At 42.5% G+C, this 22,408-nt stretch overlaps 2 protein-coding genes and 5 non-coding genes across 7 annotated transcripts; 2 read left to right on the top strand and 5 right to left on the bottom strand.

The window, feature by feature from the left end:
• Positions 1 to 401: 401 nt before the first annotated feature.
• Positions 402 to 3,703, top strand: LOC119745032 (UDP-D-xylose:L-fucose alpha-1,3-D-xylosyltransferase MGP4-like). Its single transcript, XM_038221255.1, has 2 exons — positions 402 to 471; positions 1,260 to 3,703. The coding sequence occupies exons 1-2, from the start codon at positions 402 to 404 to the stop codon at positions 2,297 to 2,299; spliced, it is 1,110 nt and encodes a 369-aa protein (XP_038077183.1). The 3' UTR covers positions 2,300 to 3,703.
• A 7,371-nt stretch (positions 3,704 to 11,074) lies between these two features.
• Positions 11,075 to 13,469, top strand: LOC119745031 (UDP-D-xylose:L-fucose alpha-1,3-D-xylosyltransferase MGP4-like; the record flags this gene model as incomplete). The annotated part of the gene is made up of 1 exon (XM_038221254.1): positions 11,075 to 13,469. A coding segment is annotated over one exon (1,107 nt), but the record flags the coding sequence as incomplete, so codon positions are not given.
• Positions 13,470 to 21,615: 8,146 nt separating this feature from the next.
• Positions 21,616 to 21,688, bottom strand: Trnan-guu. Its single transcript has one exon. It is a non-coding gene; the product is annotated as a tRNA-Asn (tRNA).
• Positions 21,689 to 21,781: 93 nt separating this feature from the next.
• Positions 21,782 to 21,855, bottom strand: Trnan-guu. The gene has a single exon. It is a non-coding gene; the product is annotated as a tRNA-Asn (tRNA).
• A 92-nt stretch (positions 21,856 to 21,947) lies between these two features.
• On the bottom strand, positions 21,948 to 22,021 carry Trnan-guu. Its single transcript has one exon. It is a non-coding gene; the product is annotated as a tRNA-Asn (tRNA).
• Positions 22,022 to 22,114: 93 nt separating this feature from the next.
• On the bottom strand, positions 22,115 to 22,188 carry Trnan-guu. The gene has a single exon. It is a non-coding gene; the product is annotated as a tRNA-Asn (tRNA).
• A 92-nt stretch (positions 22,189 to 22,280) lies between these two features.
• On the bottom strand, positions 22,281 to 22,354 carry Trnai-gau. The gene has a single exon. It is a non-coding gene; the product is annotated as a tRNA-Ile (tRNA).
• Between the last annotated feature and the right edge of the window lie 54 nt (positions 22,355 to 22,408).

Raw genomic sequence — 22,408 nt, 5'->3', positions numbered from 1 at the left:
TGCCCTTCACCTCTTTCAAATTTCGATATGACAGTGTGATATGAAAATGCTTGCAGCACATGCTAAGACTGATGTTAATCATAATTGCCAGTTCTATTTTGCCATCATTTAAATGAAACATAATCAACGATGTGGAAAGCTAAGACAAAGCTTCAGCTTATTATTCACTTGTGATAATCAATATTTGTACTGTTAAACTATCACAACGCTCTAAATTGCGTCACCACGAGCCAGATGGACAGCATTCCAGTTTCTTTGAGTACACATATAATTATATGGTTCGCAAAAATCAATACAAAGCTCACCTAAATGCCCACTGCCTTTCCTGTCACGAGCAGTGGAAGCAAAAGCAGTTGACTGAAGTGTTTGTTGTGTTTGGTGGAGTTCGATGATCAGAAAAGATGTCTGTGCATCCAGCTTACAAAGTTCTACTTCTCCTTATATCAGTGGTCCTCGTCTCATTGATTATATGTAAGTCTAGTAGAATAACTAAGTCTTAATGTTCACGGCGTAAATACATTCACTGCTGGTTGATGTGCCTTGGACCACCAAGCAGTCGGCGAGGCAATGGGCGCATGAGCAGATAACGGTGTTAACCATCATCAACTTAGGCTATAAGGTGGAGTGTTCTATGTGAAACCGTCCTCCAAGGCCATTTGATGACTTGAATGGGGAGGTGTCCGTCACGTTAAAATTTAAGACTGGCACCGAAATTCTCCATTAAGGACATTTTATACATCGGTGACTCAGTCGGTCGGTCGGTCGGGGTCCGGTCAGACAGTAACTCGATCAACGGCGCGAATTCGCAGTTTCAATGGTGTGCATTATAGTTATACATGTACATGTACATGTATTTGTAGGAGCACTTGCTTTTCATGCATTGTGTTGGTTTCCAATAATAACACCACTCATCAAAGTCCAAAGCAGAATGTTTAAAACCTAACCTGTTGAACTTTCAGCTCATCAGTGCATATTACACTTGTCGACAAAACATTGAACAACCTCACGCAATAACACGATTTCGTTAATAAGACTCTTTGTTTCCACGATCAGTCCATTGACTGTTCGTTGGAAATCACCTACATTTTCTTGATTTTTTTCTATTAATGACAGCGAGCCAGACGGAATAATTTGACGACGTGTTTTAGTACCAGTAAGATCTTTAAAGTAGGCTAAGTTTTTGATAATAGTTCGGTACGTTACTTTTTTGAGTAATGCGAATGGCCTTATAAGGTATGATTTGTTTTCCTCTTTCGCAGTTAATTCTATACCATACACTGTTGTTCTCAAACCACTTGCCGTGTACCATGTCGGCAAGTGGAGTGCGGTTGGCAAGGAGTGCGGTGCCACCCACGCTAACACTGGGATCAACACAGTGTCATACGGTAACGAGAATATTTCCAGAGAGATCCACGATGAACAAGAGGCAACTGATCGCACGGAGATCCCTGTCCAGGGACGAGTGACAGCCAAAATCGCAATCACGGAGAGAGTCACCCGTGGACGTCTGTCTAACTGTTCCCTCGCTGATATCAGAAAGAGGTCAGGAGTCGTGCTGTTAACAACAACGAACTTTGCCTTTTTGGACATGACGTTGAACATGATTGAGAGTATCAAAAGAGCAGGCCTGTGCGTGAATACCACAGTCATAGCAGAGGACCAGAAATGCCATCAATATCTGAAAGAGAGAGTTCGGGACGACCCTGCGGTGCATGTCATTATGACTAGCTCGGGAGAAACAAAAAGTCAACTGATACGAAGATATACTCGCGAGTTCTTTCGGTTTTTCAACAAGCGTCAAGCGTATATTCTCGCCTTATTAGAACAAGGGCTGGATGTTCTTTTCACTGATTCAGATACATTTTGGTTCCGAGATCCTTTCCCATACTTCCGAGGAGACTTCGATATGTCGATGATGGACTCGAAATCACCCTATCCAACTCGCGCCGAAAATGCCAATTTTTGTGCAGGGTTTGCGTACTACAAGTCGACTGCCGTGACGATTCGATTCGTCAAGGCGTGGATTCAAACCATGGAAAACAACGAAAAAGCTGGGAAGATCCGAGCAGATCAAGGTGTCATGAATTCCCTCTTACGGTCCGACGACCCGGTACATGTGCATGTCCAACCGTTAGACATTAACCTTTTCCCAAGTGGTCCAAAGTTTTATTCCCTGTTGGCTAAACAGGCCAACTACTCAGCTATAGTGATGCACGCCGCCAGTATCCGTGGACATGAAGCCAAGATTGAAAAATTCAAAAGTTCAAACATGTGGCTTGTGAATATCACGACCGGGTAGGAAGGAGGTCATTATGATCTACTACTGACTCCCTGATTTGCACAGACTGAACTGCGTACGATTGCAAGAAAAGTCAAGTATCCGTGAACCTAGCTAAAGCTTCCTAATGTACACTATTAATAATAGTAATTAATTAAGTAATAATAATTATGTTAGCTTAAATGTCACACATCCTTGATAAAATACATGTACGGATAATCATGCAAGTATCCAACATTGCTTACTGAAGTCTGTGTTGCTACATTTAAAAATTAGTAAGGCACACATTTCTGATCGAATGTCATCCAAAAATATGTAATTATGAAACTCAACCAGCTGACGTCTCTTTGTTATCCGCTATAGGACGTCTGTTTGTGAATCACGGTGTAGTTAAAAAATGCTTCAGTCCTTCCATAATGTCAGTACCAAGCTGATACGTTACTGTCAGATAAGTTGTGTTTTAATCTTTTGGAAAATTTTTAAAGACTGAGTTGTAATGCTCACTCCTGTTATTCTTTTTCTAATCTAACATTATGAATATACATATTATTGTTGCGCCTCTAAATCTGTGTGCAGATATCAGGCGGAACGTATGATTCATTTTTGCACTTCAAACAACCTTATGCATTTCAGGTATCTGAAAGGCAGTTCTTTGTTGATTACATTTACTAACAACCAATGCACGAAAGTTTTACTCATGTCTGTCCAACTATAAAAAAAAAATTTAAAAAAAAACATTGCCCTCTAACTCCTCACTTCAAATGTATAAGGTATACATGAATGCACGAACTGAATATGAATGACCGTAGCGCGAAAGTGAATGATAAAACAAGAATCTGCTTTTTCCCTTTAACGCCAAATTCCACATTGAGACGAATTTCTTGAAACCTGGACCAATCAGAGTGCTACACTTGCAAATTACACTTCCCAAAATATGAAATCTATTGGTGTTAACTCGAAATCGAAATTAACAATGGAGCCCAACGACGTTCTGGAACGAATTAAAGTAGCTTTCCATGGTATTTGAATGATACAAGTGTTGTAAGTAATTGGAAAATATTATGTGACATGCCAACAGTGGACAGAAATCTGGCCTCAAGAAATCTCTGTGTGTTTACCTTGAGAGTGTAGTTATACGGCTTTCACGATGCGCCTATGGATCTCAGTCTCGAGGTAGGAGTTGTTGAGCCAAAGTACACATATTCGTGGACGGTTTCCAGCTCATAGTCTGTGATGCGGATGGATGGTGGATGTTGGACGCCCTAGCCTATTACCTTTGTCTATTTCAGGCTGACGGTAAGCCCAAAGTTCTTACAGGAATCCGTCAAGCGATTAATGAGCTGTTGTAAGTCTTCCTCTGAGTGAGTAGTAACGGCCGCATCATCTGCGAACAGGAGGTCCCTGAGACATCTCGTTTGCACCTTGGACTTTGCTCTGAGCCTATAGCGAGCTTAAGGTTCCCATCGAATCTTGTGCGCAGCCGGAAGACTTCATAAGGAATGCCGTCTTTTCCCGGAGATTTTCCAGTGGCAAGGGCATCCAGTGCTTCGCTGAGTTCTTCCAGGATTAGTTCGTTATCAGGTTCTTCTATAGAATGGGCAGACACTCGATGATATTAAAGCGGCTTAGGTGGCGACATGCTCTCCGACATAATAACCCCGAGTACTGCAGCTCTACCCAGCATTCCATCTACTTAGTACAATCAAGGGCGGATCCAGAACACAATTTTTTGGGGGGCCCAAAAAAATTTGGTCCCCCCAAAAAGTGGGTCAAAAAATTACGGCGTGGGGTTCGGGGCCCGCTTAAGGGCCCCGAAAAATTTTTGGATTCTAGATGCTCTGTGGTGCGATCTGAGGCAATTTCTGACCACCTTAACTAATGTTTTTTTGAGGAAAAGATGGTGGTGTATTCATTGCCTGCCTTTATTGCGATGTCACATAAAAAATATAAAAAATTGGTTTCGTTTTTTTTTTGGGGGGGGGCCATGGCCCCCTTTGCCCCCCTCCCCCTGGATCCGCCCTTGAGTACAATAGAGGGCTCTTTTTCTGCGTTGGTCCGATGGCTTGCTTGATTCCGTGATTCCCTCATGCCTTTTGCAATGTCAGTTTCAACAGAGATCTGGATGTTACGGCAAAGCTGGAGCTACTAGTCATTGGCACAGCGCCTAGTTGTCTGCTGGACTTTGTTCCGAGCCGTTCCGAGTGCCTGTATGTTCTTTTAACTAGCTGAAAGTTTGAACGCTGCCAGGGCCTTTCTCTTCTCCTCTATTATTATTATTATTAATTATTATTATTGAACAGCATCGTGCATTGCTGCACCTGCTGCCTAACTAGAGAGATGCCTCCAAATGGTACGGTCCTTTGCTGACACCTCTGCTTCCTCTACAGACCACCCAAAGTCCATTCTGGTGATGTCTCTCTGGATGACCTCTCTCCATGATGTCTTTGGTCGACCAGGTCTGCGTTTTCCATGAGTTGGTTTCCAGTAATACAGCTTTCTGGGGATCCGTTCCATGTTCATACGTTGTAAATGTCCGAACCATTGCAGGTGCCGTTTCCACATGCAAAGAAGCCATTCTCTCACAGCGTCACCTCCATCCTTGAGTATCTCAGAGGTGATGTTATCCACACCTGGGGCTCTGTTCCGTTTCAGGAGGCTGTTGGCTTTATCAAGCTCTTCCCTAGTGGGTGTCTTCATGTTGATGTCTAACTCTTCTGGAAATGTGCAGAGAAATCAATGCTTTCATCAGGCTCATCTGCATTTAGTAACGCTCAAAGTACTCGGCCCATCTTCGGAGTCTATAGATTCTTCATCCTTGATGATGACATTATTTGCATCTCTGATCTGTGTGGCACTCTTTGATGATTCTCCTATCAGGGTCTGGTACACCTTTCTCGTGTTGTTACGGCTGGCTACAGATTCAAGTTCATCAGCAATCTTGTTGTGCCATGGTTTTTTCTTGGCATCCTTAGACTTGCTTTTGTTTGCCTATTGAGTTCATGATGCTCACTGCCGAGGGCTGGTTAAGAAGCTAAACTTCCTCTTACCCATGATATGTCTCGATGTAGTTGAGATCCACTCATCTCGCTTCCCCTTGCGACCAAGATTTTCGGTAAAGTTGGTCTAGAGTTTTCATTCACATCAGACGATTCGTCTAGTTCTGCAAGGGCTTGGAATTTTCCGCCGACGGTGGTATCAAAGCTTGCCAGTACGTCTCTGTTCAACAGGTCTGCTATGTTGTATCGCAGCTGCTTCTTCTGTTTCTGCTAGGGATAGCTGAGCAGTTGTGATTGCGAGGTTATGACCGCCTCCGACATCTGCTCCCCAGTACACACGGGCATCTTTCAGTGAATTTCGCCACTTTCTGTTAACTTGGGTGGGATCTATCTGGTTTACTGTTTTCCCGTCTGAAGAGTTCCGTATCCCGTCTGTTTTCCCGTCTGGAGAGTTCCATATCCTATACAACAAGTCATCCTATGAATCTTCTTATGAGGAAAGAGTGATGAGCCAACAACAAGATTCTGTGCTAGGCAAAGAGGCAGGCGTCTAATACCATTGTCATTCATTGCTCCTTCAGCATGCATTCCAAGTGCTGGTTTCCAAGTGTTTGTGTCATCTCCCACCTGAGTATTCATGTCCCCGGTTACAATATGTCTAGTTTCGGGATGCTGGACAACAAGTCATCTAGTTGATCATAGAAAGCATTCTTGTTCGCAACATCATCAGGCCGAATTTCACTATTGATGGGGGGGGCGTAGCATATCACAATGGTCATCTTGGCGTGTTTACAATTGAACCTTGCGACCATCAGCCGGTCTGACACACACTCGTGACAACAGGAATTGTACAGCTCTCTGGGATAACATGATGCCTACTGTCTTTTCCCTTCTGTTGCTGTCAGGTCCAGAATGAATTATTTCCCAGTTCTTGTGTCTGGTTCTTCATTGGCCAGGCCAGTGTAGGTCAGTTAATGCAACCATGTCCAACTGATATTGCTCACACTCATCTATCAGGATGTCGATCTTTCCTGGTGAACTAAGCCCTTGAACATTCCAATTCCCAATCTTAAGCTTGGCTTCGTTGATGTTCAATGGGCTTGTATCTTTTGTGTTGTACCTATAGTCTTCCTCCCTCCCATCAGGTTAATGGCTTCCCGGGTTGGGCTTTCACCATCACCCTTCATTATGGACTGGTTCAGTCGGAGGTGGCTTTTCGGCACCGGTTTTTGTAGTTTCTCTTTTGTCAGGTTTCGTAGTGAAGAAGTTTTTTCTCCTCTATGAGGCCGGGTAACATCCCCTCGGAGGGAGCCTCGAACCAGTCTGCCTATTTAAATTGCTTCTTGCCAAATGCAGACATGGCAGCATTGTATGATATCCCTTAGATGTTCCCATCTCTCACTAATGTTTGTACGTGGTGGGCCAGGCAAAGCATCTTTCAAAGAGGATGGACATCTTTCATGAGAGGATGGACGAACTCGTCCATCCTCTCATGGTCGCTGGTCTTACTTGTGTCGATGAGTGACCTCCCTTACTTCTTGAAAAAAGTGAAGCCTCCTAGGCTGAATCTTCGCCTTCCAGCATACAAGGGAATGGTCAGTGTCGCAGTCTGCACACTGATAGCTGCGGTAAGTTTGACACTGCCTAGGCTGCTGCGTCTCGTGAGGGTAAGTTCGAGTTGGTGCCAGTGCTTGGTCTCGGGTGTCTCCACGACACTGACAGTGCTGAGGATTGTTGTCGAAGAAGGTGTTAGAAGTGAATAGATCATGATGGCAGTATAGACCTCAAGTAGGCACTGCCCATTCTCAGTCATCATCCCGACTCCGAACTGGCCCGACAGGATAGCCAGCTGCTGCAATCCGTACCAACTCTGACATTGAAATCCTCAAGGAGGAACAGTCGCTCTTACAAAGACAGTCTTGTTTCCTGTAGGTTGACGATCTCCTTTTGCAACCTGTGCAGTTTGGTGTTGATCACTGCGGTCTTGCGAGCGTCGCTTGCTTCTTGCACATCTTCTGAGAAACCAAGTATCAGCGTCCTCCGGTTCCAGTTGCCAAGCTTGAGAACTGGGTGTTTCCGTATTTTACTGCCTGGCGCAGAGCTGTCGATCCACCCGTCGGGGGTTTACCCTAAGCCCCACGCACCCAATGGGGCAAGCGGACCGTGACGGGAAAGCGCCTTACTGGCTGGGGATATCTGACATATCTCCCACCGTCAGAAACACCCCTGTATGGCGATACACTTTACGTCAATTGTTTATAACGGTACAATGTTGTTTCCCGTGTTATGTCAACCCAGAGATGCGAAGCTGGATAGTCATCCCTAGGGCGCAAGCCTTGGCAAGGGTATATGGGATACCAGCCGTACGGAAGAAGGTCCCCCTCTCAACGGCACCGATGTAGTCCAAGGGAAGGCAAAATGCCGATACGGCTTGGCACCAGTGTCATCGCAGCAGCTTCCAGAGCGAAGTTGAAGACAAAGTCGGACTGCTTTCGGAACTCCCGCTCCGATTTAAGAATGGTAGACTGCCAACCGTCTAACGAGTTCCACCTACCTGGACCGGAGCACCCTGGTTATAGCGCCAGGAACTTGCTGACACCCTCTGCCACATTGTAAATAATATAAACATACATTAGACAAAGCACATTGTTACACCATTATCTAAGTAATTCAATGAGTAGTTAGTGTTCCTAATGTTGCAGCCAAGTCAGTGTAAGAGAAGGATAAACCTCTTTTTAAATGGAGGGCGAACAGTGCCCGGATGCCCTTTTTGTTAACTTGGCATAATGTACCAAATTTATTACAGCTTTGTTGTGATAAATTTAGTGTTCTGGCACGCTGCTACCAGATTTTCAGTTCGGGCTTTCGTAAAATGGATTTCAGCAGATTATTGGAATCATCTACCTTGTTGCGTTGAGGCGCTGACTGGTTTCTGCGGTGTATAATCGAAGAGATTGTCACTGCTCTAGGTTTTAGTGATTCGCCGAGGGAAGTGACCTTTGCAGCAATAGTCTCTGCATAGGTCGTCGGATATGTTGTTGGTCTCAACATGAAGAATTATTCCAGAGACATCGTACTTTGCGGACAGATGTGTGGCATTGGGAGCAAGGTCTTCGATTTTTGCTCCACGCATGGCTTTTGTGTTGGGGAGTCACTGCCTCTTCGCCATCTTGCTGGATCCCATCACAGCACTTCTTCGCAGACTCGAATATCACTTTTCCAACTTCTGAGCAGTAATGTTCCTCAATGGCAAAATCATTCCTCTGGAGTGTTTGTACAGGGACAGACGGCGAACTCTTAAGTTTTAGGACGATTTCTTGCATCCTAGGTTCAATCTTGGACAGCAAAAGCGGTGAGCCGATGTCGCACACATCTAGTCCTTTCGATGCCATTGTTTCAAGGTAATGATGACGTCATCGTGTGATTTTTTAATGATTTTTTGAATTTTTGAACCATAAAGCCATATCTCGCGAACAGAACATGCTAAACAAAAATTATTTGTTCATTGTTTTTTGATGATAAGTCACAATCACCCTATTATATGTGGTTTCTTTGAAGAAGAAAAAAACCTTTATAGATTTTGGACATCTGCAACCCTCTTAAAAGGGGCTTTTTGTTATGCACATAGATGAACCCGTCCTGCGAGAGCCGAATTATTCGAATTTTGGTAAGAAATAAATCAATAACTAAACATCTGTTTAATTTTTCATTCCATGTGTCTTTCAAAAGTGAATCACTTTTATATTTCTAGGGAAATAGCGATTGAAAAAAAAACAGATGGGAAAGCACATGGGCGTCGCCAGGGTTTTTTTTTAGAGGGGGCAAAACTCTCATAATCCTTGTTCTTTTTCTGATATAATTATTCTCATTTTATCATTTTTTTCCGAGGGTGGGCGGGGGACATTTGCCCACCCCACCCCATTGACTCCCCAGCGAACGTCCATGTTGTTGAATGTGCATTAACAGCAATATGACTTCGCATCTCGTCATCTTTTTTGCTTTTTTTTTTCAGCCCCCCCCCCCCCCGGCGACGCCCATAGGAACGTATATTTAATATTGGGTTAAGCCTCTGTAACCTCCATGCACAAAAGTCCCATATGACAGTGTGATATAAAGATACTTGCAACGTATGGTAAGACTGATGTTTATCATAATTATTCTGTGAATTATAATTATTCTATTTTTGACATCATTTAAATAAAATCGAAGCAATACAGTTAACCAGTGATGGAAGGCTAAGGCAAACTGTCGGTGTATATTGATTCGCTTATAAAAATCAATATTAGAATTGTTATTTTTTAACGACGCCTCTTAAAGTCATCAGGAGCCAGATGGGAGGTATTGCATGTCGAGCTCACACCTGTGGTTCGCAGAAATCAATACAAAGCTCACCTAAATTCCCACGGCCTTTCCTGTCACGAGCAGTGGAAGCAAAAGCAGTTGACTGAAGTGTTTGTTGTGTTTGGTGGAGTTCGATGATCGAAAAGATGTCTGTGCATCCAGCTTACAAAGTTCTACTCTTCCTCATATTACTGGTCCTGGTCTCATTGATCATAAGTAAGTCTAGGAGAACTCTGAGTTTTAATGTTCACGTCGTAAATACATTCACTGGTTGATGTGCCTTGGACCACCAAGCAGTCGACCATACAGGCAAATGAGCGTGTTTGGTGTTAACCATGCTGCTCGGTATTTTATAGGCTGAACGTAGGATGAGCAGATACCGCTGTTGACCATCATCGACCTAGGTTGAAAAAATTCAGCAGACTGTTCTTTGTGAAACCGTCCTCCCATGCCATTGTTGAATGGGGAAGTGTCCGTCACGTTAAAATAAATAGGCCGGACCTGAAATTCTACGTTCAGGACATTTTATACATCAGTGACTCAGTCAGTGAATCAGTCGCTCGGTCGCTCGGTCGGTCGGTAGGTCTGTCTGTCGTTTGGTCCGTTGGTCAGTCGCTCGGTCGATCGCTCGGTCGGGGTCCGCCTGATAGTCCGAAGGTTCGATAATCCGAAGGTTTATTGATCCGAAGGTTCGGTAGTTCGAACGCACAAATTTCCTAGTCCGAAAATGAAATACGGTTCTTTAACTCAAACATTATGATGCAATGGTCCGAAGGTTCGTAAGTCCGAAGGTTTGACAATCCGAAGGTTCATTTATCCGAAGGTTTGATAATCCGAAGGTTCATTTATCCGAAGGTTCGTTAGTCCGAATTTAGAATAAGGTTAATTAGTCCGAAGGTTCAATAGTCCGAAGCGAAAACAAGGTCCAATAGTCAGAAGTTCATTATTCCGAAGGCACGCAAAGGTTCGATGGTCCGAATGGACAATAATTGTTATGCTGTCATTTCGGACTAACGAACCTTATTGTCAATTCGGACTATCGATCCTTATCATCTATTCGGACTATCGAGCAATTGGATTATTTAGCTTCATTCTTTTTTCGGACTATAATGCATGGGCCCATCGGACAATCGAACCTTCAGAAAATAAACCTTCGGACTAAGTGAACCTTCGAACTATTGAAACTTCGGACTTACGGCCCTTTATAACGAACCTTCTCACTATCTTGTTGTCACCGCTCGACCAGTCAGACACTCGGTACATCAAGGGCGCGAAATTCACACGTGTCAATAATTGTGTGCGTTAAAGGCATAGTCGGTTCCACGGAAGAAGACTGTTCAAAAGACTGTTCCGAAGAAGACTGTTCAAAACCTAACCTGTCTATAGAAGTTGTAGCTGTATTTTAGTACCAGTAACATCTTTAATCCAAGTAGTTTAAGCTGTTGGATAATAATTCGTAAGTTACTTTTTGAGTATTAATGCAAATGACCTTATTAGATACGATGATTTGTTTTCCTCTTTCGCAGTTAATTCTATACCATATACTGTTGTTCTTAAACCACTTGCCGTGTACCATATCGGCAAGTGGAGTGCGGTTGGCAAGGAGTGCGGTGCCACCCACGCTAACACTGCGATCAACACAGTGTCATACGGTAACGAGAATATTTCCAGAGAGATCCACGATGAACAAGAGGCAACTGATCGCACGGAGATCCCTGTCCAGGGACGAGTGACAGCCAAGATAGCAATCACGGAGAGAGTCACCCGTGGACGTCTGTCTAACTGTTCCCTGGCTGATATCAGAAAGAGGTCAGGAGTCGTGCTGTTAACAACAACGAACTTTGCCTTTTTGGACATGACGTTGAACATGATTGAGAGTATCAAAAGAGCAGGCCTGTGCGTGAATACCACAGTCATAGCAGAGGACCAGAAATGCCATCAATATCTGAAAGAGAGAGTTTGGGACGACCCTGGGGTGCATGTCATAATGACTAATTCGGGAGAAACAGAAAGTCAACTGATACGAAGATATACTCGCGCGTACTTTCGGTTTTTCAACAAGCGTCAAGCGTATATTCTCGCCTTATTGGAACAAGGGCTGGATGTTCTTTTCACTGATTCAGATACATTTTGGTTCCGAGATCCTTTCCCATACTTCCGAGGAGACTTCGATATGTCGATGATGGACTCGAAATCACCCTATCCAACTCGCGCCGAAAATGCCAATTTTTGTGCAGGGTTTGTGTACTACAAGCCGACTGCCGTGACAATTCGATTTGTCAAGGCGTGGATACAAACCATGGAAAACAACGAAAAAGCTGGGAAGATCCGAGCAGATCAAGGTGTCATGAATTCCCTCTTACGGTCCGACGACCCGGTACATGTGCATGTCCAACCGTTGGACATTAACCTTTTCCCAAGTGGTCCAAAGTTTTATTCCCTGTTAGCTAAAACGGCCAACTACTCAGCTGTAGTGATGCACGCCGCCAGTATCCGTGGACATGAAGCCAAGATTGGAAAATTCAAAAGTTCAAACATGTGGCTTGTGAATATCACGACCGGGTAGGAGGTCATATGATCTATTACTGACTCCCGGACTGAACTGTGTACGATTGCAAGAAAAGTCGAGTATCCATGAACCTGGCTAATGCCTCGTGTAGGCCTACCTATGCCAGCTTAAATGACACACATGCAGCCTTGGTAAAATACATGTGTTCGAGTATTTTTCTTAAAGTTTCCTTTAACCCATTTTTGACGAATTTGACCGATAATCCAGGTCAAACATTTTATGTGGGATACATTTACCAAGGTATATAGGCAGACAATTTCTACTAACTTATTCATAACAACACCTACATGCTATTGCTGAGCATCGTATAAGGAGATACATGTACATGTATTCACAAAGGTGTGGGCATTAGGTCACGTGCCGCTTGATAGTGATGACGTTTTGTTTAGGATAATTTTCTGCTAAATTGGACTTCGCGAAGCAAATAAGCTTCAGTGTCATTTAGAATAATTATGATGGTACTGGTATCCATCATTGCTTTCCGAAGGCAGTGTTTCTCAAAAAAAACCAATTAGGCCCACAGCTGCTGGATTGTCATTCAAAATTAATATACTATGGAACTCATTTTTAAAAGGTAAAAGGCCTACCATGTTTGTATATAATAAAAAATATGACATTAAATACTTATATTAGAAAAGGTTTAAACATTGTGCATACAAATCTGACTAAGGAAAATTGTCTATTTAAAGAAATACATATTATTGTACAGATTGTATTGTAGTCAATTATCTTACTTTGAAAAGGCAGCATTTAAATTGCGTTAAAACGTATAAAAGACATTTAAAAAGGTTGCAGTTAAAAATTATTTATAGTTTCATTTAGGATTAGAATTATACAAATGAGCCAGATGGGGAATGAGTTTAAAAATTGTGCAAGATGTGTGGCAGTCAAATTATCTTATTTAAATGAAAGGTAGTATTAAAATAACGTTAAAACTTGTAAAATACAATAAAAGCTTGCTGGTAAAAATCAATTCATTTCATTTGGGATTAGAGTTATACAGATGTACCAGATGAGGAATGGCACTATTCTGCATTCTATTTGTTTTACACTTGAGTTCTGGGACTTTATTCGAATTTCTTAGTGTACGTTTTGGAGGAGAAGGGATAAAATCCTAAAATTGATCAGTTTGTTTCAATGTTATTTCGATGAATGATGTACATAGAGATTCTCTTCTTTGTTTCAAGGGGGAAATCCCGAGTTCACATAGCATCTCGGAATAACTGTTATAACCACCGCGTCCGGTGATTATTCGTAGAGCTCTTTTTTGGATGCTTTCGATCTGGTCAGACTGGGCAGTGGTTAATCCCCCTCCCATACTGGGGCTCCATATTCAAGAAGCGGTCTGATGTAGCTGTTGTAGATAATAAGTAGATCCTGGACAGGCAAACAGTGGCCTTTAAGAAGACGGAGCATGTAAAGTTTTCTACCTGCACGTTTAATGAGGTCGGTAATATGTGCGTCCCATTTCAAATTGCTCTGAACAAGTATGCCAAGAAGTTTAATTGATTGCACTGTTTCTAATTGATGATCATGCAGCATGAGCGAAGGTGGTGTTTGGGGGTTTCGCTGGAATGTTATTTCCATTGCTGTACATTTCATTGGGTTTAATTTCATGTTATTGTCCCTCGACCACTCTACCAAAGAGGAGACAGCTGACTGCATGCGCGATAATTGGTTTTGAGTTCGGCATTCGACAAGAGTCATGTCGTCGACATATTTGTGGGCGTTTATACCATTCGGTGGGGACATTATCGTTGATCATTACCAGAAAGATAATTGGCCCTAGACGTGTGCCCTGCGGTACACCAGAGTGAAGAGTGGACCAATCAGACTCGGAGGTTTTGTACCGTACTCTTTGTTGACGTGATGTGAGGAAGTCTGCGACCAATGGGATGAGCGACGGACGAACACCGAGGTCCAACAACTTAGCAATTGCTATAGTACGGTGTGGTCGATACGGTCGAATGCTTTCGTAAAGTCTGTCACAACAATTGTAGACGAAGCTTTTGGAATTTCAGCTATAGCGTACACTTGGTGTAAAATGTTAATTAAGCAGTGGGTAGTTGACAGGAATTTTCGATTCCCAAATTGGTTTGGGTCCAGTTTGGGCTGGATATCACTGAAGATCCATTTGGCTGTGAAGCCTTCAGTCACCTTCGCGAAATGGTCTGTGAGAGAGATTGGGTGGAGTTTATCCAGTGTAGGGGGATTTGTTTTGGGTACCGGGATAACGATACCTCGTTTCCATTGATCGGGCACAATGCATTGTTCGAGAGATGAATTAATAATATATGTGATCCAGCTTGTGAATCACTATACAATATTACATGCATGGGCTTTCGGCACAATTATGCCATGCCAACATTGGAAAGAAGTTTATGTTTTAATGGCCTTAATAAATCCAATGTCTGCATCGAAAAATATATCAGAACTGATGATGTGCAACCTCGTCCCCAGGGTGTTGAGCAGTACGCGCCCACCACTACCTGCTCTCTCATCCTGGTATTGGATTAGTTGCATGTGCACACTTGGCACTTGTGCAAATGAAAAAATAGTCGGGTGCCTCTCAGTGCGTTACATCAGCGTTTGTTATTGTATGCGGTGTCTGGGGTACAAACAGAATCAATTCGTCGCGCCGTGACTTACGAAAACTCGATTGTTTTCGAAGTTAAAATGTTATAATCTTATCCCGCCAATATGCAGTATCACATTTCAAATTAATTTGAAAGGAAAGGAGTAGTTTTGAGATTGCGTGGACGTTATAATGACAATGATCGTGAAAACACGTATATGCACGTTGGAAATAACACCAACTACACGATATTACTCCTTTACTAGCCAATTGCGGTATCGAATCAGGATACAGGAAGAGGTTTCCTATCCAGGGCTTACTATTGGAAACGAGGTTGGAAATAAATTAAGCACTGGGGACGAGTTTGGATGATGTGTCAAAGATGTTTACCATGAATTTCCAGCTGTTGTTATATCCCACATCTGTTGTTTTCAATGGCATCATAATTTATTAATGCTTTAAAGAAATATACAACGTAGATGTAATAGGGCCTGATTTAATTGTATAATCGCTTTTTTTATTTTGTACCATGGCCAACCGTCAAAAATATCGTCTTGTATTTGATTTACGTTGTCTTTACAAATGATGGACTTAAATTATGCTGATTAAATTTAAAGTTTGCTTATTGTAACTAGGACTGATGATGTGGACACTACTTCTGTATAGACTTTAGGAATGTGTAACACGTGTCATGCTTCAATGCTTGAATCAACAATTTGCATGTAACAACACTCATTGGGAAGTCATAGGCGTAGCCAGCGGAGGGGTAAGGGGGTATTTACCCCCCCCCCCCCCAATGTTTTGTGAAGACTGCCCTTTTCTATTCCAATGCCCTATTTTCACCAGCGCTTCCCCCCCCCCCCCCCCATTATTTTGAAAAGAGTGCCCTTTTTTCTAAACAAGTGCCCTTTTTAAAATGAAGTGGTGGCCTATGGTGCCATCGGCCGTTGCGGGTGCCTTTTTTGTTAATTTTGCGCATGTATCGCCGTTAAAAGCACCATATTTTGTCCGTTAGTGTGCATAATCGTCGGTTTGAACAGCCCCCCCCCCCCTTAGTATTTGATTTTACGGAGGCCAAAATAATGTCCGGGGAAAAAACGTGTCTACATTTTAGTATGGATGTGCAAGTGCCCTTTTCAAATAAATTTTACCACCCCCCCCCCTCCCCAATAAAAATGACCGTGCTACGCCACTGGAAGTTGATAACATTGTAGCCAACAAGCATATTATAGTTACAAATTCTAGTTTTAATCGAGTAAGTTTTAAGACCTGCTGCAGCTGGGCCCAATTTCATAGCACTGCTTCACTGTTAGCAGAAATCATGCTGATGCTTAAAGATAAAGTCCATCATTTGTAATTTGTGCATTTTGTTCGTTTGAAGCAACAAAAGTGTTCAAAATCTAATGAAGGATACTGAACAACTGAAGTTTCAGCTCAGCTTCAGCTGTATATTCCGAGAAAAACAGCATTCTGTGATCTCAATTTCAAATCAAAAGTTACTGAATCATGTTTTGAATTGTTTTGAATTGCTGCTATACGCGATGTCGCGCAGAGATCCGACGAATTAAAGCAACCGCGCGCGCCTGTGCGTCGTGCCAATGCTTGCGCGCGCTGCGCCGAATAACAAAACAAACTACTAATTTAAATTTTCCTACGGTGCGTCTTAAGACGCACCGTTGGAAAGGCCTTCTTTCGTTGATTACTTCAAAATGATAGCTTGCCAGAAGGATTAATTTCACAGGGAGTTTAGTCCACTTACTACATCTTTCAACCAAGTATGTTTTTCAACAATAATACGCCAGTTACTTTTTCGGATGGCTGCAAATTATGGACTATAGCTTTAAGCATTATGTCATGACGCGGAGACGCTAACGTTGCGCGCGCATGGAGATTTTTATTGTACGTCACTTTACGCAACTTTTTTCTCTGATAAGCGTGCTTTTGCTGTGCTTATTGCTTATGGACTCTATGAAATAGAAGGACGCTCGGTAAGCACAAAATCGGCTGTTAAAGCTATAGTCCATCATTTGTAATTAGTGCATTTTGTTCGTTTGAAGCAAGAAAAGTGTTCAAAATCTAATGAATGATACTGAACAACTTACTTGATGAAGTTTCAGCTCAGCTTCAGCTTTATATTCCGAGAAAAACAGCATTCTAGGATCTCAATTTCAAATCAAAAGTTGCTAAATCATGTTTCGAATTGTTTTGAATTGAAGCTTTACGCGATGTCGCGCACTGATCCGACGAATTATAGACCACTTGCAGACGCGATCGATAATTGACGCGCGAAGGTGCACGACGCCATGTTATGGGACAAAATGTGCATGGATAGATATACGCCTGTCCCACAACATGGCGTCGCGCGCCTTCGCGCGTCGATTATCGAACGCATCTGCAAGCGGTCTATAGCAACCGCGCGCGCCTGTGCGTCGTTCCAATGCTTGTGCACGCTGCGCCGAATAACAAAACGAACTACTAATTTAAATTTTCCTAAGATGCTTCTTAAGACGCACCGTTGGAAATGCCTTCTTTCGTTGATTTCTTCAAAATGAGAGCTTGCCAGAAAGAATAATTTCACAGGGAGTTTAGTCCCCTTACTATCTTTCAACCAAGTATGTTTTTCAACAATAATTACGCCAGTTACTTTTTTGGATAGCTGCAAATGATGGACTCGGGCTATGAAATTAGGACCAGCTGGGGTTAAAGAAGTTGTAATTTGTCACTGAAGTGAAATTTCAGCATCAAAATGAAAACTAAACTGCTGAATGATTGTGTAGTCACTCATGACCGTTTCTTTGCGCTTAGTGACTCCATCAGTGGTGGCGCCAGAGTCAACAATTTATTATTTTTTCTATTTTTTTTTGGGGGGGGGAGGGGCTTGAGGGGCAAAGATAAAGGGGGGGCAATATTTGGGAGGGGGATGGACATCATTTGACGCTTGGGGGCGCTGTTCAAAGCCATTCACATAGGCCTTTGTTCGTATTTATGTACATAATAGTCGCGTTTGGAGGCCATTTCCGAGGGTTTCCATATTTACAAAACATTAACATCGAGTCTCTTCTTTTGCGTAAATTTTTTCTTTTTTCTTTTTTATTTTCTTGGGGGAAATAGGCCTATACAAAATGTTGACATCGAGTCCCTTGTTTTCTTTTTTTCCCATTTCTTCTGCCTTATTTTTTTCTTCTTTTTTCTCTTTTGTTTTATTTTGTTGGTGAAAAACGGGGGGGGGGCGAGGAAGAAAATCGGGGGGGGGGGTAAATCCCCCCCCCCCCCGATCTAGCGCTGCCACTTGACGTTATCCCAATTGCTTCAGATTTCATTTAAAGTTACCACTTGAAATAGTATATTTTTATCCAATAGAGTCATAATTTTATACCAACCCCAAATCATAATAGGAATCACGGGCGAATCCAGGAATGTTTGCAGCGGGGGTGTTTCATCAGCAATTCAATCCTGAAATGTAGACAGGTTTTTTTCTTCAGACACTTGACCCACGTAAAATCATTAGGTGGGGGGGGGGGGTGTCTCGTACCATACTTTCAATGGGAGCTCTTGTCAAATCCGACGATCATGAACACTTATATAATATTGGATGGCTATTTGGGGGATACTAGAATATATTGCAAGAACTATAACAATAATGCATGAGTTATTCATATTATTTATATCAGGCTGACTAGCTTGATCCGCCAAAAAAAACAATGTCTTTATTCATTTCTTTGTTTTATCTTGCATGGTTAAGTATTGAGAACTGTCAACACCTGCAGAAAGTGATCATCGTTATTTCGACAATAAATGGCAAAATCCTTTTGAAAATGTTACCAAATAGGTTCTCTCTTTGTCTGAAAACTAAATTAATGAGTATAGTGAATATTATATTTTTACACACACATTATGCAATATTGCGCCGTCAAACGTTGTTATGCAGACTGTGATGCATTTCACATTCTCAAGCACCCATACTTGAAGAGCAATACTTTCATGTTTTTGTATTGTTTCATTGTCCTGTTTCAAAGGTCTGGCTGAAAGGAACAAACCTAACGTCTTACTGTTCCTGAGAAATGACGGGAAGACCCGGTTGTTTACATCGGACGTCTACGGAAACTCTTATTGGTTGTGTAATGCGCGCGCACTTGTTTGGCCTAATATATTCAAAAAAAAATACAGTAGTTCTGAAGCAAACTCTCAAATTTCTTCCAGTGCAATAAAAGATACAGCAAGACCTTTGTGCAATTTCACTGGTCAGCTCTTTTGTTGTGTGTAGTATGTGTGGGACTGAAAATGGACCATAATTGCCTGCAGAAGTCACGCATGCGCACTAGTTTCCCCCTTTTTCGGGGGGGGGGGGGGGGAAATCAGCAGTTTCCCTAGACGTTGTTCTGACAGTTTCGTGGGCGATATTGGATGGTCGTGATAGCGCCCTCGTGGGGTGGCCGGTTATCGTGGCGGCGGGTTATCGCGTTTCAAACATGAAAACGTCTAGCCCCTAGACTAGCACTCAGCTCGATTTTTGAGAGTCAAAATTTTGACCCCCGAAATTCGTTCTCGCATGGTTCTCGCAAAAATACCACAAAACGCCCACTAAAAGATGGATGTGGGGACGTTTAATTATATTTTTCTTTTAATTGGTCTTTCCAATACACTTGGAAATACGTTTTCGCTTAAAACGTATTTTGTTGATCAATAGGGCGCATTCCATGACGTAATGTCCCTTTATTTTGGATACAATAAATGCACGAGAGGTCTAACTCCTATGGAACAAATATACACACGTGAAAGATAGTTGCAATTGTGTAAAGCATCTATTGGGCAGGTTTTCACATTACATGTACTCAATTCAAACAAAGAAAAACATTACAAAGTTCTTTCTTTTATAAAAAGGAAATAATTGTTCACCTGTATAGGTTCTACAAACATTTTGTTAAAACAAAAATCAAATCGACCTTAATATGGTCTGCCCGTTTCCTGAGGAAAGTTGTTGAATTTCAGTTGAATTTCACGTGTGTCCTTTAACAGTGACCTGCAATCTCATAATAGCCAAGGTTTCAAAAGTTTGAGTCATTTGCAATTACAGATATAATAATCTAGATATGAGCCCAATTTAAAACAAAAAGTACAAACAAGTACCTACTTGTCAGGTACCTGTTAATTATTTCAGTACATGTAGGGCAATTTTTTTCAATATTATACCTTCCAAATCATATTTGAGGATACCGAATGCAACGAATTAAAGTAATCGAATGAAACTGTTGAACATCGATTCAATGAGGAGACGCGATAAGCAGAACCCTGCATATAAAGATTAGCTTCAAAGTACGTGGTGCCTGGAAAGAATGACTTTGCCTAAAATAATTGTTACATATTAAACAGTATTTAACACCGAAACGAAATTACTTCTTTTGTCTCCCGAACACAGCCCCCCCCCCCCCCCAAAAAAAATGGCGCCTGTCGAAAGAACATTAGGGTCTCATTATCATGCATTCATGGCGGAGCCTCTACCGAATGTCTGGCTCCCTTTTCTTATTTCAACAGGCCATCAAGATTCAAGAAGATATAAGTGCAGCGGTGGATGGGACCGCTTAATCGATATGACCAGCCCTATATGGCTTCTTTGTATAGTAGCGTAACCGGGTACCGTTTACCACAGAAACAAATGATCTTTTTATTATAAGAAAACAAAATGCCCCATAAAATAATATCTGCCCCGAAAGTTAAAAGGTTAATATGTGGGCGGTAGCCGATGAGGGGGCTCTTTATTATGACTACATGATGAAGGGTGGCTCTTTATTCAGCAGCGAGTGTAATAAATAGCAAATCACCATCTAAGCCTGAACTGAAGTGGTTCACAAAAATATCACACCGAATGTTCTCCCCGCAGACTGAGAAGTGACATACTGTAATGTGACTTGTCGCAAAGCCTTTTGAACTTCTTCAAAACCTTACGTTATTCTTTGCAATATCTCGAGAACATGTCGAGAAATTATGCCAGCATACTTTGCAAATACGCAGTAAGAACAATGGCATACGGTTTAAGTTTGAGCGCGTTAAGAATTGAATTGAGTATAAGATAAGAGCTACGCGACGGTTGCGAAGCTTTTCGGGCGTCAATCCTGGGGGGGACAGGGGGACATGTCTCCCCCCCCCCCCCCCACTTTTTGAAGGGTGGAGGACACAATATCAAATGTCCCCCCCCCCCCAGATTTTTGAACTCGTGTCTCATTTACAGGGCCCTATTATCTACTACAATATATCTTTTGCTAAGAAATTGCCTCAGATCGCACCACAGAGCACTCAGAATCCAAAATTTTTCGGGGCCCTTAATTAGCGGGCCCCGAACCCCACACCGTAAGGGCTTCGCGATCGCATTAGTTCTGATCAAGGTATGTAACCCCCCCCCCCCCCCCCCCACTTTTGAGAAGCGATTGACTCCCCTGCTAGCTTCCAACACCATCATTGACTGTATGGTGGAACCTATAGACACCATAGACTGGTCCCCTCCCCCCCCCCCCCGCCTTAAAAATATGGAACTGGTATCTAGCTCCATAGATTGGATCACCTCTGCACGCGTGAATCAGCTTTATGCATGGATTTGCATACATGGGGAGGAAAACCTCCTAATGCATTCAGAATTCACTGCCAGCTACCAGTCCCCACATTTGAAGTCCGAAGGGCAATGGAGAGACAGGGAACCAGTCTTAGGACAACTGACGTCAGAAAGCCATGAAAAGTGTCAGTACAAAATAATACATTGCATTTGTGTAGTAAAAAATATTGAAATAAACATATATAGAATATATATTAATAAATATATATACCTAGATAAATATTTATATTTATAACTTAAAGAAAAATCACTCGTCCCTGGGTGGGCTCGAACCACCAACCTTTCGGTTAACAGCCGAACGCGCTAACCGGTTGCGCCACAGAATTTTCTACATACAGCTCAACTCATGCATTACACTTGGGTTTCACTCGCCCATCAAAATGGTGATTATGAAAAACCGAAAATGCAAAATATTTGACGTCCCTGGGTGGGCTCGAACCACCAACCTTTCGGTTAACAGCCGAACGCGCTAACCGATTGCGCCACAGAGACCCGTTAACATTCACTTCAGTAAAGAACTCAACTATTGTAGCTTATATCAAAGTGGCATCAAGGATAAACCACTGCAAATGCAAAAGATTTGACGTCCCTGGGTGGGCTCGAACCACCAACCTCTCGGTTAACAGCCGAACGCGCTAACCAATTGCGCCACAGAGACCCGTTAACATTCAGTTCAGTAAAGAACTCAACTATTGTAGCTTATATCAAAGTGGCATCAAGGATAAACCCACTGCAAAAGCAAAAGATTTGACGTCCCTGGGTGGGCTCGAACCACCAACCTTTCGGTTAACAGCCGAACGCGCTAACCGATTGCGCCACAGAGACCCGTCAACATTCCCTTCAGGAAAGAACTGAACTACTTTAGCTTATATCAAGGTGGCATCAAGGGTAAACCACTGCAAATGCAAAAGATTTCACGTCCCTGGGCTGGCTCGAACCACCAACCTTTCGGTTATCAGCCGAACGCTCTAACCGCTTGCGCCACAGAGACCTACATAGGTCAGCTGTGTATAAGGACCAATACTTGTAAAAAAAAAAATAAAAA

Source organism: Patiria miniata, unplaced genomic scaffold (assembly GCF_015706575.1).
Source record: "Patiria miniata isolate m_02_andy unplaced genomic scaffold, ASM1570657v1 HiC_scaffold_7, whole genome shotgun sequence".
Classification (NCBI taxonomy): domain Eukaryota; kingdom Metazoa; phylum Echinodermata; class Asteroidea; order Valvatida; family Asterinidae; genus Patiria; species Patiria miniata.
Note: the sequence above shows the minus strand (reverse complement) of the source record. Positions and strands in the feature narration are given on the sequence as shown.

What these genes read in the sequence shown, in the direction of transcription:
- LOC119745032 (XM_038221255.1), top strand. Translation starts at nt 402, where the DNA reads ATGTCTGTGCATCCAGCTTACAAAGTTCTACTTCTCCTTATATCAGTG. An exon ending in CCTCGTCTCATTGATTATAT is followed by an intron (nt 472 to 1,259) that starts GTAAGTCTAGTA and finishes CCTCTTTCGCAG; the next exon opens with TTAATTCTATACCATACACT.